Raw genomic sequence first — 17,021 nt, forward strand, 5'->3', positions numbered from 1 at the left:
TATTTTTGTATGTTAAAATTGGTCAATGAAGAAAATATCGTCGATTTCCAAGGTCTCTCATGTTAATAAGACGGGTTTTTACTTTTAAGTTATTCTTTGATTCATTTATTTTTATTCATGTTTATTTATTACTAAGTGGCTTTACAGGTATACAAAGTTGCTTCCCATTGAAGTTCGAATTATACTCTTTATTCAATATTTTGTATATATCGATGTTAGGCAAACCTTAGGCCGTTTCTTATATTATTGTTTTATTTTATTATTTGTGTATATTGCATGTTTATTATACTTGTATATTGTTCTGATCCCCTCCTCAATTTGAAAAAAATGAATTCAGTCGGAATCCACAATTGTGGATTTCGAAAGATGCCTAACATCTTTCCTTTGAAATAGCTTGAACCCCTTACCTAGAATCTATTGGTTTCGTAAACTTTTCTTTTAAGATAATTTGTTAATTAGTTTTTTAGTTTTCCTAAAAAATTAGGTGGCGATTCCCTTTTATCCTTTTACCTCTTTTTAAAATCGGTAAAGAATCATATTTGCCCTTCGTTATATATTTTTGATATATTTGCCCCTGCCATTCAACTTTAGACACATATTTACCCTTATCATCCTACCTGGCAAGCCTTACTCCTGATCTCCTTCCTCCACAAAAAAATCATCATCGGGCGTCAGCCCAGATCTTTACCTCTACCATAGTCCGATTCACATATTTTTAATTTCAAATTTCCAACATAAATAAATGGATCGACTAATAGAATAGAATCATAATGTTTGCCACTTTTATACGTGCAATACACTGCCAAATTCTATCAAGAATACTACACACAGGCCTACTCGAATATTGAATACAAACTTATAATTAATAGAGAGTAAATTTGTACCAAAATAACACCAAGAAGAAGAAACATGTCTATCAGGCTAACTAATTCTCCAAATCAAGATTTTTCAGTCGACACGAGGCTAGAGTTCGACAACGAAACGCCAATACAGTTTAGATGGATTAAAATCGAATTGACGATTAAATCAACCAGTTCTGGTTCTTCAAAAGCAGGAAAACGAAAGCGGATTTGAAATTGCTTTGAGGAGCAAGTACTTTTCTATTGAATAGAGGGAATGCTTAATTTTGATATTTGAGGGATGCTTTCTTTATGATTATATAAATTTTCCTTTACTCTCATCTTTTCCGAAATCGAAAACCTTCCCAGAAGTCGATGAAGAAGCATGGTTGGAAACCTAACTATTGATGATGATATTTTTGTGGATGAAAAAGCTCTAGCTGAGACATGGATGAGCAGCCGTAATTTTTTTTTCTCTCTATCAAAGGTTGGAGATGAGATTTAACGGTCAAAGGGCAAATGTGTCTAAAGTTGGATGACAGGGGTAAATATATCAAAAAAGTATGACGAAGGGCAAATATAACCCTTTTCTAAAAGTACTAGGGCAAATATGACCATTTTTCATTTTAAAATTGTTAACTATATTTTGGTGAGTCACCACGACGTTACGCCCTCTCAAAGAATGTCTAACATGAATTGTGTTTTATTTTTATATATATTTTTAATATGATGTTATATTTTTTTTTAATTGTTTCTCATTTAAATAGGTGAGTCCGCGGATAAATACTTTGGAGCGTGGTGAACTGGTGATGTATGGCTGTAGCAAATGCATGTACCTTGTGACTAGTGAGGCAGCTGAGTTGTTTTGTTTAATTTATTGAAATGTGATGGGTGAGTTTGGCTTCAAATTATATTGAAACGTTTGCTAACTGGACGGAATATCATCTAAATTTGTGCGTGAAATGAAAAAAGAAAAAAAAGAGTGAATATTCTATTACAAGCTAAAGAAAAGTTTCATTCAGCAATTTCTATTAACTTTGTTATATGCAGAACATGTTAAAATAAGAAACCTTGCATACAAAAGCATAAAAGAGCTGTTTAAAAACACCCAAAACGGAACTATAATTATATTTGGAAAGGCATAAATATACACTAGTATTTTAATTTAATGTCAACTGGTATCTATGTCATCCAATTTTAGATATATATAAATAGACACTTAGGGTGTGTTTGGTACGAAGGAAAACATTTTCCAAAAAATGTTTTCCAATTTTCTCATGTTTGGTTGGGTTAAATGTTTTGAAAATGTTTTCCAAATTAACTCATATCAATTTTAGGGAAAATGACTTTCCTTCAAAAATTGAGGAAAACATTTTCCAAAACATTCTTCCAACTTCAAATTATAATTTTTTAAAATATTTTTAACTTCAGTTTTTTTTTTACCCCACCCTCACCCCTACCCACCCAGCCCCCTACCACCCCTCAAAAAAAATTATTAAAAATTATTTTTAAAAGATATTTTTAATTTCAATTTTTTTATTTTTTACCCCCACCCTCAAAAAAAAATTTAAGTTTGTTTTTATAAAATATTTTCTACTTCAAATTTTTATTTTTTCACCCCTACCCTCGACTCTCCCCTCACACCCCACCCCCACCCCAAAAAAAAATAAGTTTATTTCTAAAAAATATTTTCAACTTCAAAATTTTATTTTTTTTCACCCCTACCCTCGACCCCTCCCCCTACCAACCCCCCACCCCCTAAAAAAAAAAATTTAAGACCCCTACCAGTCCCTACTCCCCCATCCCCAAAAAAAGAAATTAAGTTTGTTTTTAAAAAATATTTTCAACTTCAAATTTTTATTTTTTCACCCCAACCCTCGACCCCCCCCCCCCCGGCCAAACCCCCAAAAAAATTTAAGTTTGTTTTTAAAAAAATATTTTCTACTCTCTAGTAAAAATAAAAGATATTTTCTCAAAAACATTTTTCATTCATAAATAAAACACTAAAAAAAATTCCGAAAAATATTTTCTACTCACCAACTAAACATGAGAAAATAAGTCAAAAATCTACTTATTTTCCAGAAAAACATTTTCTAGAAAAACGTTTTCCTTTGTACCAAACACACCCTTAATTTTGTAGAGAATTGAATAAGTTGGTACATTGCATCCTACGTGGTATTCTTTAATGTTTTATGACGTATAAATATGTATGTCTCTTTATTCATTTTTATAGTTTACCCACCAACTTGAAACAAACGTCATTTTCAGAAATTGCTGAAGATGATTTTAATTTAGTAAAGCTTAACCACACAAACTAAAGGAGAATTATTTCAAACTAAACAAGAAGTTTCCTTTTACCCTTTAGGAAAAGATTTATAGTTTTGTAAATATTTAAGATTTGTTTTATACCATAAGTTTAAAAAGTTCTCCTTTTCTTATTGACTTTGTGTCGAGTCAAATAGAGTCATATAAATTAAAACAGAGAAAATATGATTTTATTAAAAATTTATTATCACTAGAAATGCTATTGTTGATATAGCGTATTTCAAATGGTTCAAAAATATCCTCCTTCCATCTTTTGGTTTAAAAATGTCATCAACGTTTTCTTAAAGTTTAAAATTGTTCTTTATTAACACCCCACTAACATGATAAATGATGAACCATTTGATTAGCCAAATGACTTCATCTTTATTGGTCCACCTAATTTTTAAAATCCAGGCCAACGACCCGACTCATATATGCTACAAAAACTCAAACTCACCCAAAAACCCGTTTTTATATTCACCTATCTTATCTTTGAACTTAATTTTACTGCGACTCTCAATCTCTTTTGTAGCATCCGACGATGGTGGTTTAGGGTTGCAAATCACAATACCTCTAGTTATGTTCTTCAGATAATACTTTTTTGTTTCTTAAATTTTTTTACTCAGTTGATTTCATTACTCTGCAACTAAAGTAATGTTTTGCTTTTTTAGGAGTTTGTAGAGGTGGGTTTCCAGCAAAAATTTAATATTGATCAGTTTCAGCTTTCTGTTGAAACTATGAGATGTGTTTGCTTGAGAATTATTGAAATTCGGGTCTATTATTGACTTTTAATGAACTTTTCTGCTCTGAGTGGGTTTACTCTTAAAGCTTTAAAGGCGTTTTCTGAAGATATGTAGGTGGATTCTATTAAAGATGTCCTTAAATTGCATATTATTGGGCATGAATGGGAGTTTCTCTTCAAGTTTTAGGCTGAAGAAGGCAAGAGGGTCTTTGCGAGGACCAAATTGTGGATGGAGATAGCAAAGGAAGCTTTTGTTTTTATGGCTCATTTTCTTTGGAATTGGATTTTTTTGGTCGGTCATTAGCTTAAATGGTGGTGTTTATAGTTGGAAGCAGGAGGCTTCAAAACCAAATGAAGATAATTTTTATTTTCCTCTTGAACGTTTCAATGTCAGCAAGGAACAAATTCAAGATTTAACTACCTTATTCTTTGTAGTTCTTAATTCCTTCTTTTTTTTCTTCTTGCAATTAACCCAGAAATGGAAAAAGAAGATAAATTGAAGGTGGTAGGACGAAAGAAGAGAGTTGGAACAAATGGGAACTAATGACCCAAAATTGATCGGGAATATCGGATCAGATTTGAAATGGGTTTCTAGACTAAATGGGTCATATATTTTGAAATAGGTAAAGAAAATTCATGTCACAATTGTCATGTCGCAATTTTAAACCTTAAAAAATTGTTGAAGGCAATTTTAAACCAAAAGGTGAAAGGAGGACATTTTAAAACCATTTTAAGGGCATTTTTAATCCTTTTCCCAAATATAAATAATCAATTTTGTTTAAAGAAAAATTAACACATAATTCACTACATTTTCTTTTCTTCTTTTTATACTACAAAAAGTATACTTTCAAAAACATCAGATGAGGTCATTGAAAATATATACCAAAATAACTAAATATTCCATTAGATTTGTTGAAAAATAATATTAATATCTTGAAAATATAATTATCTTTTTTGTTAACTTGCTACATTTAATTTGCCTTGATGACATTTATTATGACAATTTTTGTATGGTTGTCAGACGTTATCTTTTCGAATAATTGAACGTCTCATATTATTTGCTAATGAAAAATATCATGAGTAGGACCCAAAAAGATAGTAGTACCAGATAACAAACAAAAAAATAGAGTCTAAAAGTAAGTACAGAATAGCTTGAACTTTTGGGCCGTTGTATAAAACACCCAGAAAGATAGTAGTACCAGATAGCAATACTGGAAGTACTACTTTATGGCATATATTGGTGACTAAGATAAGTGATAAGCATAATAAATAATTTATAAGTAGGTGGATTCGAGTCATCAAGGAGCTCCCGGGGTGGAATGAAAAAACTCTTAATAATAACTAGAACATGGAGTTGCCACTGCTAGCATAGGTGATATCCTACGAATAGTGATGCCACTGCCTTCCGTCATATCCAAATCCTCCGGTTTTAACCCTTCTGGTAATGCTAAATTGAACTTGTGCACAATCCTTGCTAATGCTAGCTCAATTACCACAATAGCAAAACCAGTTCCTGGGCAGCCCCTTCTGCCTGCTCCAAACGGAATCAACTCAAAGTTTAATCCTTTCACATCAATATTACTATTTAAAAACCTCTCTGGTCGGTACTCCTCTGGATTCTCCCATGATAAAGGATCTCTTCCGATTGACCAAGCATTGATAATGACTCCAGTTTTAGCAGGAATTTGATAGCCAAGTAATTTTATATCTTCTATTGATTCTCGAGGAACTAGTAGTGGAATTGGTGGATGAAGCCTGAGACTCTCTTTGATCACTGCTTTCAGATACTGCATATATCCTAAGTCGTCCTCTGTTATCTCTGCTTTCCCTTGGGCTAATCCTCTCACTTCATTCTGTAATTTTTCCATGGCTCTTGGATGCATCAAAAGCTCTGTCATTACCCACTCTAAAGCTGTATACGTTGTATCCGTACCACCAGAAAATATATCCTACGCATAAAATTAAAAAATATACTAAGATTGTTATCCTGGAGAATGTGGAAGAATAACAATATTCTAAGTAACCAAATATTTAACTATGAAACAATATGTTAGTAAGTAGCAAGCAGGAGTAATTATGTTCAAAATTATATGTACTAATAAAACACGCCAAGGAGGGAATAAATGCTAATCTTACCAAGATGATAGCTTTCAATGAATCCCTTTGAAGAGGAAAGCCAGTTTCCTTTCCATTCTGAACTTCCAGCAAAACATCCACGAAATCTTTAGCTTCACCCGTACTGTATTCTCCTTTATTGTTCTTAATAATGTGTTCTTCGATCACACACTCTAAAAATGTATCCAAACTTTTAGCTACTTTCTCCACTTTGGTGTCTAGACCTGTTAATTTATTGACCCATTCAAGCAGCGGAATATAATCCCCAATATTAAAAGTGCCAAAAAGTTCACCTAATTCATCTAGAGTGACCTTAGCATTCATTCCACCTTCTCCTTCATCATATTTCCTCCCTAAGGCCACTCTGCTAATTATGTTACAAGTCAGAAAACAAAAATGATCTCTTAAATCTATCACTGAACTCGAAGAACCACACTCTTGTCTGATTTTGTCAATCATATTCGATGTTTCTTCTTCTCTTATATCACGATAAGATTGGACTCTTCTGTTGTTGAGAAGGTGAAGCACGACAATGCTTTTAATTTGTCTCCAGTATTCACCATAGGGACTAAAGCCCACGTCCCTAGAGCCATAAAATAGTTTATCAGCCAAACTAGATTTGGGTCTGCTTGAGCATACGAGATCATGAGTTTTCATGATCTCACGAGCAGCTTCGACAGAGGAAGCAACGAGCACAGGCTTACTGCCTAAGTGAAGTAGCATGACTGGACCATATTTTTTGGATAGTTTATGGAGAGAACGGTGAGGAAGTGATCCAAGTTGATGGAGATTTCCTATGATTGGAAGCTTTGTTGGAGATGGTGGTAACTTTTTTTGATTACTTGAAGTAGTAAAGAAGCATTGAATAAGGAAGAAAAGGAAGAAAAACAGAGGAACTAGAAGAGAATACCAGGGAAGATCCATTTTCTTTTTAGGTAGGAATATTGATAAGGAACTAGGTGTAAATCAAAGCGGTCGTCTAATGGCCTTTTATTAATGATAAAATAAAATCCTCAACGTGAAGAAATAAGTACAAGTAAGGGGACTAGATCTTACCTAACAAATCGCTCATTGACTTTTGTTTGAAAATGAGACTTTTGTTACCAAAGTTGGTAAATACTTTTAAAATGAGTTTAATGGATTTACATACAAAAATCACCAACTAATTAGTGTTAGCCTACAAGCAAATAATACTGAGAAGGAAATTACTAAAAAGTCAACGAAAGAAGAAAATGAAGAAAAAAAGCACAGGAAGTAGAATTGAGGAGAGAAATCTAGAATTGGGTATATTTGAGAAGGCATAATACATATAGGTGCATTTTATCTTGGTTTCAACTGATATTTATGTCATTCTACATTGAATGTGCACAAATAAACGCTAAAATTATTTCAAATTGAACTAATTTCTTATACCTCCTACGTAGCATCATAAATACATTTTGTCATATACGACACTTTTTTATAATTTAAATAACAAATTTAAATCGATCGACCGCAATTATATTATTTGCATTATTGCACGACACAAAAGATAACCCACTCGAACTTCAACCACAAATTTTGTTTTGTATGATCAGTCACCTGTGGCTCAAAAATAAACTCTATATAAAATAAATTCTAATTAAAGGCCTAAAAATAAATTTTAATTAGAGGGTTAAAATTTAAAGTAATTTCATATATAATTTTATATAAATTTTATTTTTCTAGATTTTTTAAAGTTGTTTAATTAATATTAGGTAAGATATTATCAATTTCAATATTAACAAACATATTTTTTTTATTGTGGCAATCATATTGACATAATTCTATAAGTAATAAGTTGACAATGTTTTTATTAAAATCATAGAGTTAAAATAATAAAATTTGATGCAAGAAATTGATAATTTGATAGACCTCACTTTAATATGCTTGTTGTGTTGCATGGAAACCTAAATAGAAATAAGAAAATATTTTACAATACATTTTGTTTGCAAGTTAGATCCTTATACTTACAAATTTGGTAATTGAACCTCTAAACTCACTTAAACACAATATTTTAAACTCTTTTTTCATCCTATGTGTGTGTAGTACAACAAATTAGGACTGAAATTTAGTCTAAATATATAAATAATGGGTGTTTTTATAAAATATAAAATTTGGGATAGCTTTCAAATACTAGAATTTGACCCACATACTAATTTTTTCTAGTATTTGAAAACATGGGATGTTTGCCAAGTATATTTGTCAAGTAATAACAAGTTGTATGGCCAAGCACCATGAAATTTTTTCACTTTTTTCAGAATTGAACTTCATGTCTATATGATAGATAACGTGTCTTATTAAAATATTATTAAAAAAAACTCCGTAAGATAAATTCTAGTGAAGGAAAAAAAGTACGTACACATGACTAATAATAAGCATTTTGAATGCCTCATTATAAACCTTACAAAGAAAATTCATTAGGACAAAACATTGTGAGGTAAAAGAGAGAACATCATGAAAATGAACAATATGTATTGAACTCCTTTCAAGTTTCAAGGTAGGATATTGGGTGCATAGAATAAAAAGGAACTCTTTTCAATGGATTTGGCTCCCCTCCATTACCCCTTTCCTCCATTTCATCAAGTGCACGTCTAGATTGAAGACATGTGTCATATTTAAAGTTTAAAGGTCAAGATTATATTATTTTAACAAATATCATAATCATAGTTAAGTCAACTAATTTTGGAAAACTACTCTCCAAATTTGATAAGAATTATAATATATTCTAAACAAAATTTGATATTTATTAATATCATTAATTTCATATTATATTTTTTTATTAAATTATTAAATTGTATTATATTTAAGGTGAGAACCAACTAAACAATTTATGTACTACTAAACTTTGCTCTTGAAATATTATATATACTATGTTGAGAAGCAAAACAAAAAAGTTAAGAATTATCATTGTGAAAAAAAACCATAAAATAAAAGACACGAAATAAAAATAAAAATAACAAGATGAAAGATTTTTAGAATTAAACGTGAATACCAAAAATATTCCAAGGAGAAAATGTGGCTATTGTGTTTGAAGGGGAAAAATATACTCTCTTTTTTTAATAAATACTTTTATCTTCTTTTTTTGTTAAAGAGAAGATAACATTATTTTAAATGCAAATGTTTTTGAAGATTATTATTTATCACATTAAATATAAACGTTTCAAGTTCTACAATCTTAATATTTAAATGTAAATTAAAAATATAAGATGAAATTAATGATATTAATAAATATCAAATTTTCTATGGAATATATTGTATTTTATCAAATTTGGAGAGTGATTTTCTAAAATTAGTTAACTCAATTATGGTTATGATATTTGTTTATATAATATAATCTTGACTTTTAAACTTTAACTATGACACATGTCTCTAGTCTAGACGTGCACTTGACGAAATAGAGGGAAGGGGTAATGGAAGGGAACTGGATCCCTTTTCAAGGGGGTATGAAGATTCATTTTTGACATTTATTATGTGAATATCAGATTTAAGAGAGCAATCTTTACGACCAAGGTATAGAACACCCAGAAAGGAAGTCACCGGTAAACTCAACTAGCAATTCAGGGAAGTATTATTCCATGGCATATATTGGTGCCTAAGATAAGTGATCTGCATAATATATAAGTACGTGAGTTTGAGTCATCGAGCGAATAAAAGTGGAAACTCCTTAGGGATGGGTAAAACAAAGTACAAATGAAGTGAAGAACTGCTAATAATAAGTAGAGCATGGAGTGGCCACTGCTAGCAGAGGTGATCTCCTATGAATAGTGATGCCATTGTTTTCGGTCATATCCAAATCCTCCGATTTTAACCCTTCTGGTAATGAAAAATTGATCTTGTGCATAAGCCTTGCTAATACTAGCTCATTTTATCACAACAGCAAAAGCAGTTCCTGGGCAGCCCCTTCTGCCTGCTCCAAATGGAATCAACTCAAAGTTTAATCCTTTGAAATCAATATCACTGTTTAAGAATCTCTCTGGTCGGTAGTCCTCTGGATTTTCCCATGATACAGGATCTCTTCCGACTGTCCAAGCATTGATAATGACTTGAGTTTTAGCAGGTATTTGATAGCCAAGTAATTTTATGTCTTGTGTTGATTCTCGAGGAACTAGCAGTGGATGAAGCCTAAGTGTCTCTTTGATTACTGCTTTCAGATAGTGCATATTTCCTAAGTCATCCTCTGTTATCTCTGCTAATTTCCCTTGTGCTAATCCTCGCACTTCATTGTGTAATGTTTCCATGACTCTTGGATGTCTCAAAAGCTCTGCCATTATCCACATTAGAGTTGTATATGTTGTATCCGTACCAGCAGCAAATATATCCTACGCGTTAAGATTGTTATGCTGGTGTATCTGTAAATGATTATGTGGAAGAATAACAATATTCTAAGTCGCCAAACTTTTAACTATGAAACAATATGTTTAGTACGAATTATGTATGTTCAAAATTATACTAACAAAACACGCCAAATAGGGAATAAATAGTGTGAGAGAAGCTGATTTTACCAAGAGGATAGCTTTCAATGAATCCCTCTGAAGACGAAAGCCAGTTTCCTTTCCATTCTGAATTTCCAGCAAAACATCCACGAAATCTTTAGCTTCGCCGGTACTGTATTCTTCTTTATTGTTCCTAATAATGTGTTCCTCGATCACACTCTCTAAAAATGTATCCAATTTTTTAGCTACTTTCTCCACTTTGGTGTCTAAACCAGTGATTTTATTGACCCATTCCAACCAAGGAATAAAATCCCTAACGTTAAAAGTACCCAAAAGATGAAGAAATTCTGCTAGGATATTCTTTGCATCTATTCCACTTTCCCTTTTATTATATATCCTCCCTAAGGCCACTCTGCTAATTATGTTACCAGTCATAAAACAAAAATGATCTCTTAAATCTATCACTGAATTTGAAGAATTAGAATTACACTATTGTCTGATTTTTTCAATCATATTCGATGTTTCTTCTTCTCTAATATCACGATAAGATCGGACTCTTTTGTTGCTGAGAAGGTGAAGCACGACAATGCTTTTAATTTGTCTCCAGTATTCACCATAGGGACTAAAGCCCACGTCCTTAGAGCCGTAAAAGAGTCTATCAGCGTTTATATATCACACATATGACCGCAATATTCGAGTGGCAAATTTAAAAGTCATAATTATCTATTGAAGTCAAGTTAAGGATCATGTTTATGTATTATGTCTTTATTATTTATTATCAATTTTTATTTTATTATTAATATAAAAAAGAATAAGTACAATGTCATATTATCATTTAGGGAAAATATAATGGGTTTCACAGCGGTGTTCATAGAACGATAGTGGAATTTTTAGTTTGATAATATATATAGTAATATTTTTTAAAATATTATATTATTATCAGATAAATTTATTGAGCGTGACTAAATTTTGATAAAGTAGAGTATGATAAGTTGATAATATATCTTGTTTTAATTGTTATTTAAATTTTATTGTATTGTATTGTATCACTTAAATTCATTGTTAAGTTTGATAATATATATAGTAATATTTTTTAAAATATTATATTATTATCATATAAATTTATTGAGCGTGACTAAATTTTGATAAAGTAGAGTATGATAAGTTGATAATATATCATGTTGTAATAATGAAAAGACTCACTTTATGTAACGATCGAATTAGTGTAATCGTGTCATTATTTTATTATTTTCTTCTTCTCCTTTACTAATTATTTAATAATTCTATTTAATTTTTTATCCTACTTTTTCATAGTATAGCTCTTTCCATACCATAATTTCCTTATAGATTTATCATCAAAATATGAAATGGTGTTATTATGTAATGTTAAAGAACAATACTATTTATTTAAATATTAGGCTTAAGTCATTTGTAGCCCCTTAAAGTTGTCTGTATAATTCACTTAGACACTTTAACAAACTTTGTTTCCTATTAGACACTCCAATCTTCAAAAGTAAGTTCCTATTGAACATTTTTCTGACACTTAATCTAAAGAGAATATGTGTGTAATACATATGCATATGATGTGACAAAATGATGAATCAAATGAAGACACGTGTCATTTTAATTTAAAATAATCATAAAAATGAATTTTGAATATAACAAAATCCTAAAAGAAAATACTTTAAACTATAAAATAAATAAATTATACACCCCTTAACCCCACCAGGCACCCACCTCAAACCTCTCCATTTCTTCTCTTTCCCTAACAGTTGCCTTGTCCACAATTCTTAACTTCCATTTAGAAAAATTAGAGGTTTTAACATATATTATGAATGAATTTATCATTTTTATTTCTCTGTATGCCTTCTTTCTTATTTACATTTAAATTGATGGTGTTTTCTTAAAAGATTCATTTTTTTAATTTTGATTTCAATATTTTTGTTCGATTTGTGAGGAAGATCGGGTGTGTGGGGAGAGGTGAAGAGAAAGAGAGTAAATATTTGAATAATGATCTCCATCTTTTCTGATAAAGTAGATATAGATGGTCTCCATTTTTTCCGACAAAGAAGACAGCATAATAATCTCCATTTTAACTACAAAGAACTGGTGGTCTCCATCTTTTTTTCCTGGAAAAAAGAAGACGGAAGTAGACAATAAATAGATGATTTTTTTTTCTTCAGAAAAGGAAATTTGTGGGGAAAAAATGGTGATGGATTGTATTGAAGAAGTGGTTGCAGTAGATGTGTGGTTTTGAAAGAGAGGAAGAAGAAAAATATTGTTATTTTTTTTAAAAAATAATGAGAAATATAAAGAAAAAATTGAAAAGGAAAAGGAAAACGTTAAAATATTGATTTCACACGCTCATCAAGATGTGAGCTACATTTTTTGTGCCACATCTGCATAAAGTGTCTAATTGGTTCAAATTCGAGAGGGTAGAGGTGTTCAATAGGTACTAGTCCTAGTTGAGGTGTCTAAGTAAATTATGCGGACAACTTTAAGGGGGCGCAAATAAATTAAGCTTAAATATTACTCCCTCTGTTTCAAAAAGAATGATCCCCTTTCCTTTTAAGTTTGTTTAAAAAGAAAATTACCTTCTTCTTTTTTGTAACATTTTAATTTCAACTTTCCACATGACATGTTTTAAGACCACAAGATTAAAGGACAATTTTGTACATTTGACATAACTTTAATTTAGGACCATAAGATTCAAAAGTCTTCTTTATTTTCTTAAACTTCGTGTTAAGTCAAATTAGGTCACTCTTTTTGAAACGGAAGGAGTATGTTACTGCCGATTGCAGATTGTCTAGCCACTTTGAAGGATAACAAATCTGTCTATCTGTCTACATTTTATATTAAAGTATGAAAGTTATTGAATGGACTTTTTGTCCTTTTAAAAAAAAAAATTATAATAGATAAAATTATTAATTATTATTATTATAAGGGAAAAATTCTAAATTATAAGAAGATAATTAATTGCCTATTTTAATATTAGGAGAATAATTTTTTTTTCTTTTTAGTGCAAAATCCTTTTAAGTGGAAAATTCATTAGACGTAGAATTTATTATACGCAGTAATATTTTATTGCAAAATCTAAAAACTACTTACAATTTAAATTCATTTTATATAGATTTTATTTATTCAGCTTTAGGAATCACTTTAGAATTAGGTTTTCTTTAACCAATTACGGAATATTACATACGTATGTCTCTCTTTATTTAGGTTTTAGACCATTCTTCAAAAAATAAATAAATTATATCAATACTTTGTTACTTAAATAATCATTTTTTACAATTTTGGTTTTGAATAAAAATTTCATAACAACAAATTTTAATGAAAAAATCAATAAGATTGGTTAGGCGACACTAACAAAGATTATCATACAATGATAAGTAGTCATTTCTACTTAATTAGAGGGCTCAAGTTGAAATCTCCTTAAATACAAAATCGCCTTTTTACTCTAATTTTAAAAAATCTTAAAAAGTCCATATTTACCTCATTAATCTCAAATGTCACTACTCACTCTGTTCCATCATACTTGTCAACAACCTTTGTCAGCCAAGTATTTCTAGCACGTGCCTTTTCCCCTCCCTTATTTATGGACTTTTTCTTCTTCTTCTTTTTTTTCCTTTTTTGGGATGGCGCCAAATTTGCACCTTAAATTTTTTTTTGGTAACTACGGTAAAAGATTACCATTATCATTAAAACCAGTATAAATAAAGAGCACCTATACTTGGTAATAGAGATTAGGCCTCCTACAAAGTAAAAAATTTAAGTACAAAATAGTTGAACAAAATTCCTACAATTTTGTGTTTTTTTTGAACTACCAAGTAATTGTAATTTCTCCATAATCTCCTATTTGATCTGTGTTGCTGCCTCCTTTGTATGTACAGTCTTGCCTTTGAAATTTTTCCAATTCCTGGCTCTCCATATGTGATATAAGATTGCTCCACAAGTAGCCGCAATAGTCTCCTTCTTAAATTTCTTCCAGTGCATCAACATTATTCTTTTCAGTGTCTGCTTGATCCCATAGTTTTGCAACTCTTTTCCTATCCATTGGTTCACCTCTTTCCATATAGCCTGTGCCCACTCATACTTCACGAATAAGTGCCTTGTGACCTTCTTATCACAAGGCAACAATCAGTGTCCACCACCTGAATGTGTAGTTTCAGTTTCCTCTCCTGCGTAAGTAATCTTCCTTGTACAGCACGTTATGAATCTATGTTTAGGTAGAGCCATAGAGGTCCATACTAGCTCAACAGTTCTCATACGTGATTGTTGGCCAATTAGTGCTAAGTAACGGCTAGTGATGGAATATTTCCCAGTTTGTGTGAGCATGTATCTTCCTAATTGGTTATACCAACCAAGCATTTGGAACTTGATTGCATTTAGCTTCTTCCAATACCAGCTACAATCTGCAGGTGTTTTATGATTCCATATTGTTGAAAATAGTTATTTCAACAGAATTTTACATCTATGTCCATGTAATATTAGTCCCACACGTCAATTCTATCACACTTTGTTGAGGGGAAAAAACACACACTGTCAAATTGATATACAAGGCTTCTTTTCGCAATCAATTATATACTTACCATCTAATTATAGAGAAACTTTAGTTGGATGGTGAAATATCAAACGTCAACTAGTAACACATTTTATGGTCTTACACGTGTAAAATAGCTTGATGTTTTTGGCATAATAATATTATCTACAGAACATGTTAAAACAGGAAATTTTGCATACAAGAACATGAAGAAAAAAAAACCTAACAACTTTGTAGACTCGTACACTTAATTATTACATATAGTGAAATTATTAACTAGACAATGGAGTAGCCACCACAAACAAAGGTAATTTCCTACGAACAGCGAGCCCATTGCATTCAGTCATGTCCAAATCCTCCCCTTTTATCCCTTCTGGTAATGAAAAATTGAATCTATACATGAGGTTTGCTAATGCTAGCTCATTCACCATTATAGCAAAAGGAATTCCTGGGCAGCCCCTTCGGCCAGCTCCAAACGGAATCAACTCAAAGTTTAGTCCTTTGACATCAATATCACTATTTAAGAATCTCTCAGGCCGAAACTCCTCTGGATTTTCCCATAATAAGGGGTCTCTTCCAATTGCCCAAACATTAATTATGGCTTGAGTTCTAACAGGTATGTCATATTCAAGTAATTTTACTTCTTCCATTGATTCTCGGGCAGCTAGAAGTGGATTCGGTGCATGAAGCCTGAGGGACTCTTTGATCACCGCTTTAAGATAGTGCATATTTCCTAAGTCATCCTCTGTTATCTCTGTTTTCCCTTGGCCTAATTCTCGCACTTCATCCTCTAATTTTTCCAGAACTCTTGGATGCCTCAAAAGCTCTGTCATTGTCCACTCCAAAACTGTATATGTTGAATCTGTGCCGGCAACAAATGCATCCTATGCATTATAAAGAAACACAAATTGGGACGACCGTCAAATGGTAAATATATTAGTAGTACGAATTATATTCAAACTAAATGCTTAAAAGAAAAAATAAAACAAGACACACACTAAAGAGGGAAATTTTACCAAAAGGATAGCTTTCAATGAATCTCTTTGAAGTGGAAAACCAATCTCCTTTCCATTCTGAATTTCCAGCAAAACGTCCACGAAATCTTTAGCTTCACCCGCACTGTATTCTGCTTTCTTGTTCCTAATCACGCGTTCTTCAATCACGCTCTCTAGAAATGCATCCAAATCTTTAGCTACTTTCTTCACTCTGCTGTCCAGACCATTGATTTTATTGATCCATTTAAGCCACGGAATATAATCCCCAATGTTAAAAGTACCTACAAGTACAAGAAGTTCTTCTAGGAGAGCCTTAACAGCTATTCCACTTTCCCCTTCATTATATGTCCTTCCTATGTTCACTCTGCTGATTATATTATTAGTCATACAACTTAAAACATCTCTCAAGTCTATCACTGAATCACACTGTTGCCTAATTTTATCAATCATGTTTGATGTTTCTTCTTCTCTCACATGACGATATGATTGGGCTCTTTTGTTGCTCAGAAGGTGAAGCACCGCAACACTTCTAATTTGTCTCCAGTATTCACCATACGGACTAAAGCCCACGTCTTTGGAGCCATAAAAGAGTCCATCTGCCATGCTAGATTTAGGTCTATTTGACCAAACGAGATCGTGAGTTTTCATGATATCGCGAGCAGCATCAACAGAGGAAGCAACTATCACTGGCTTAGTGCCAAAGTGAAGTAGCATGAGTGGACCATATTTTTTGGATAGTTTATGGAGAGAACGGTAAGGAAGCGATCCAAGTTGATGGAGATTGCCTATGATTGGAAGCTTTCTTGGAGATGGTGGTGATAACCTTTTTTGTGTGTTTGAAGAGCTAAAGAAGCACTGATGAAGAAATAAAATGAAGGCAAGCAGAGGAACAAGAAGAAAATACTCCATTTTTGTTTTAGAAAGAAAGAAAATCAAGAATATTTGGACTCAGTTATCTCTTAGTACGTAAGACAAATTGTGTGGTTACAGTTGAATTCCGTTTTCTTTTTTGTCGTTCAATCAATAGAA

General features: G+C 31.7%; 2 protein-coding genes and 1 pseudogene across 2 annotated transcripts; all 3 read right to left on the reverse strand.

The window, feature by feature from the left end:
* Positions 1-5,131: 5,131 nt before the first annotated feature.
* Positions 5,132-6,924, reverse strand: LOC125824142 (cytochrome P450 71A3-like). The gene is made up of 2 exons (XM_049503502.1): positions 6,022-6,924; positions 5,132-5,834 (listed from the first exon to the last, which is right to left on the reverse strand). Exons 1-2 carry the CDS (start codon positions 6,922-6,924, stop codon positions 5,217-5,219), a joined length of 1,521 nt encoding a protein of 506 aa, XP_049359459.1. The 3' UTR covers positions 5,132-5,216.
* Positions 6,925-9,727: 2,803 nt separating this feature from the next.
* Positions 9,728-10,982, reverse strand: LOC125824046 (cytochrome P450 71A4-like; annotated as a pseudogene).
* Positions 10,983-15,269: 4,287 nt separating this feature from the next.
* Positions 15,270-16,901, reverse strand: LOC125824151 (cytochrome P450 71A4-like). Its single transcript, XM_049503515.1, has 2 exons — positions 16,014-16,901; positions 15,270-15,881 (listed from the first exon to the last, which is right to left on the reverse strand). Exons 1-2 carry the CDS (start codon positions 16,899-16,901, stop codon positions 15,270-15,272), a joined length of 1,500 nt encoding a protein of 499 aa, XP_049359472.1.
* Between the last annotated feature and the right edge of the window lie 120 nt (positions 16,902-17,021).

The sequence above is a fragment of the Solanum verrucosum genome, unplaced genomic scaffold, assembly GCF_900185275.1.
Source record: "Solanum verrucosum unplaced genomic scaffold, falcon-dt-bn FXZP01000088.1, whole genome shotgun sequence".
NCBI lineage: Eukaryota > Viridiplantae > Streptophyta > Magnoliopsida > Solanales > Solanaceae > Solanum > Solanum verrucosum.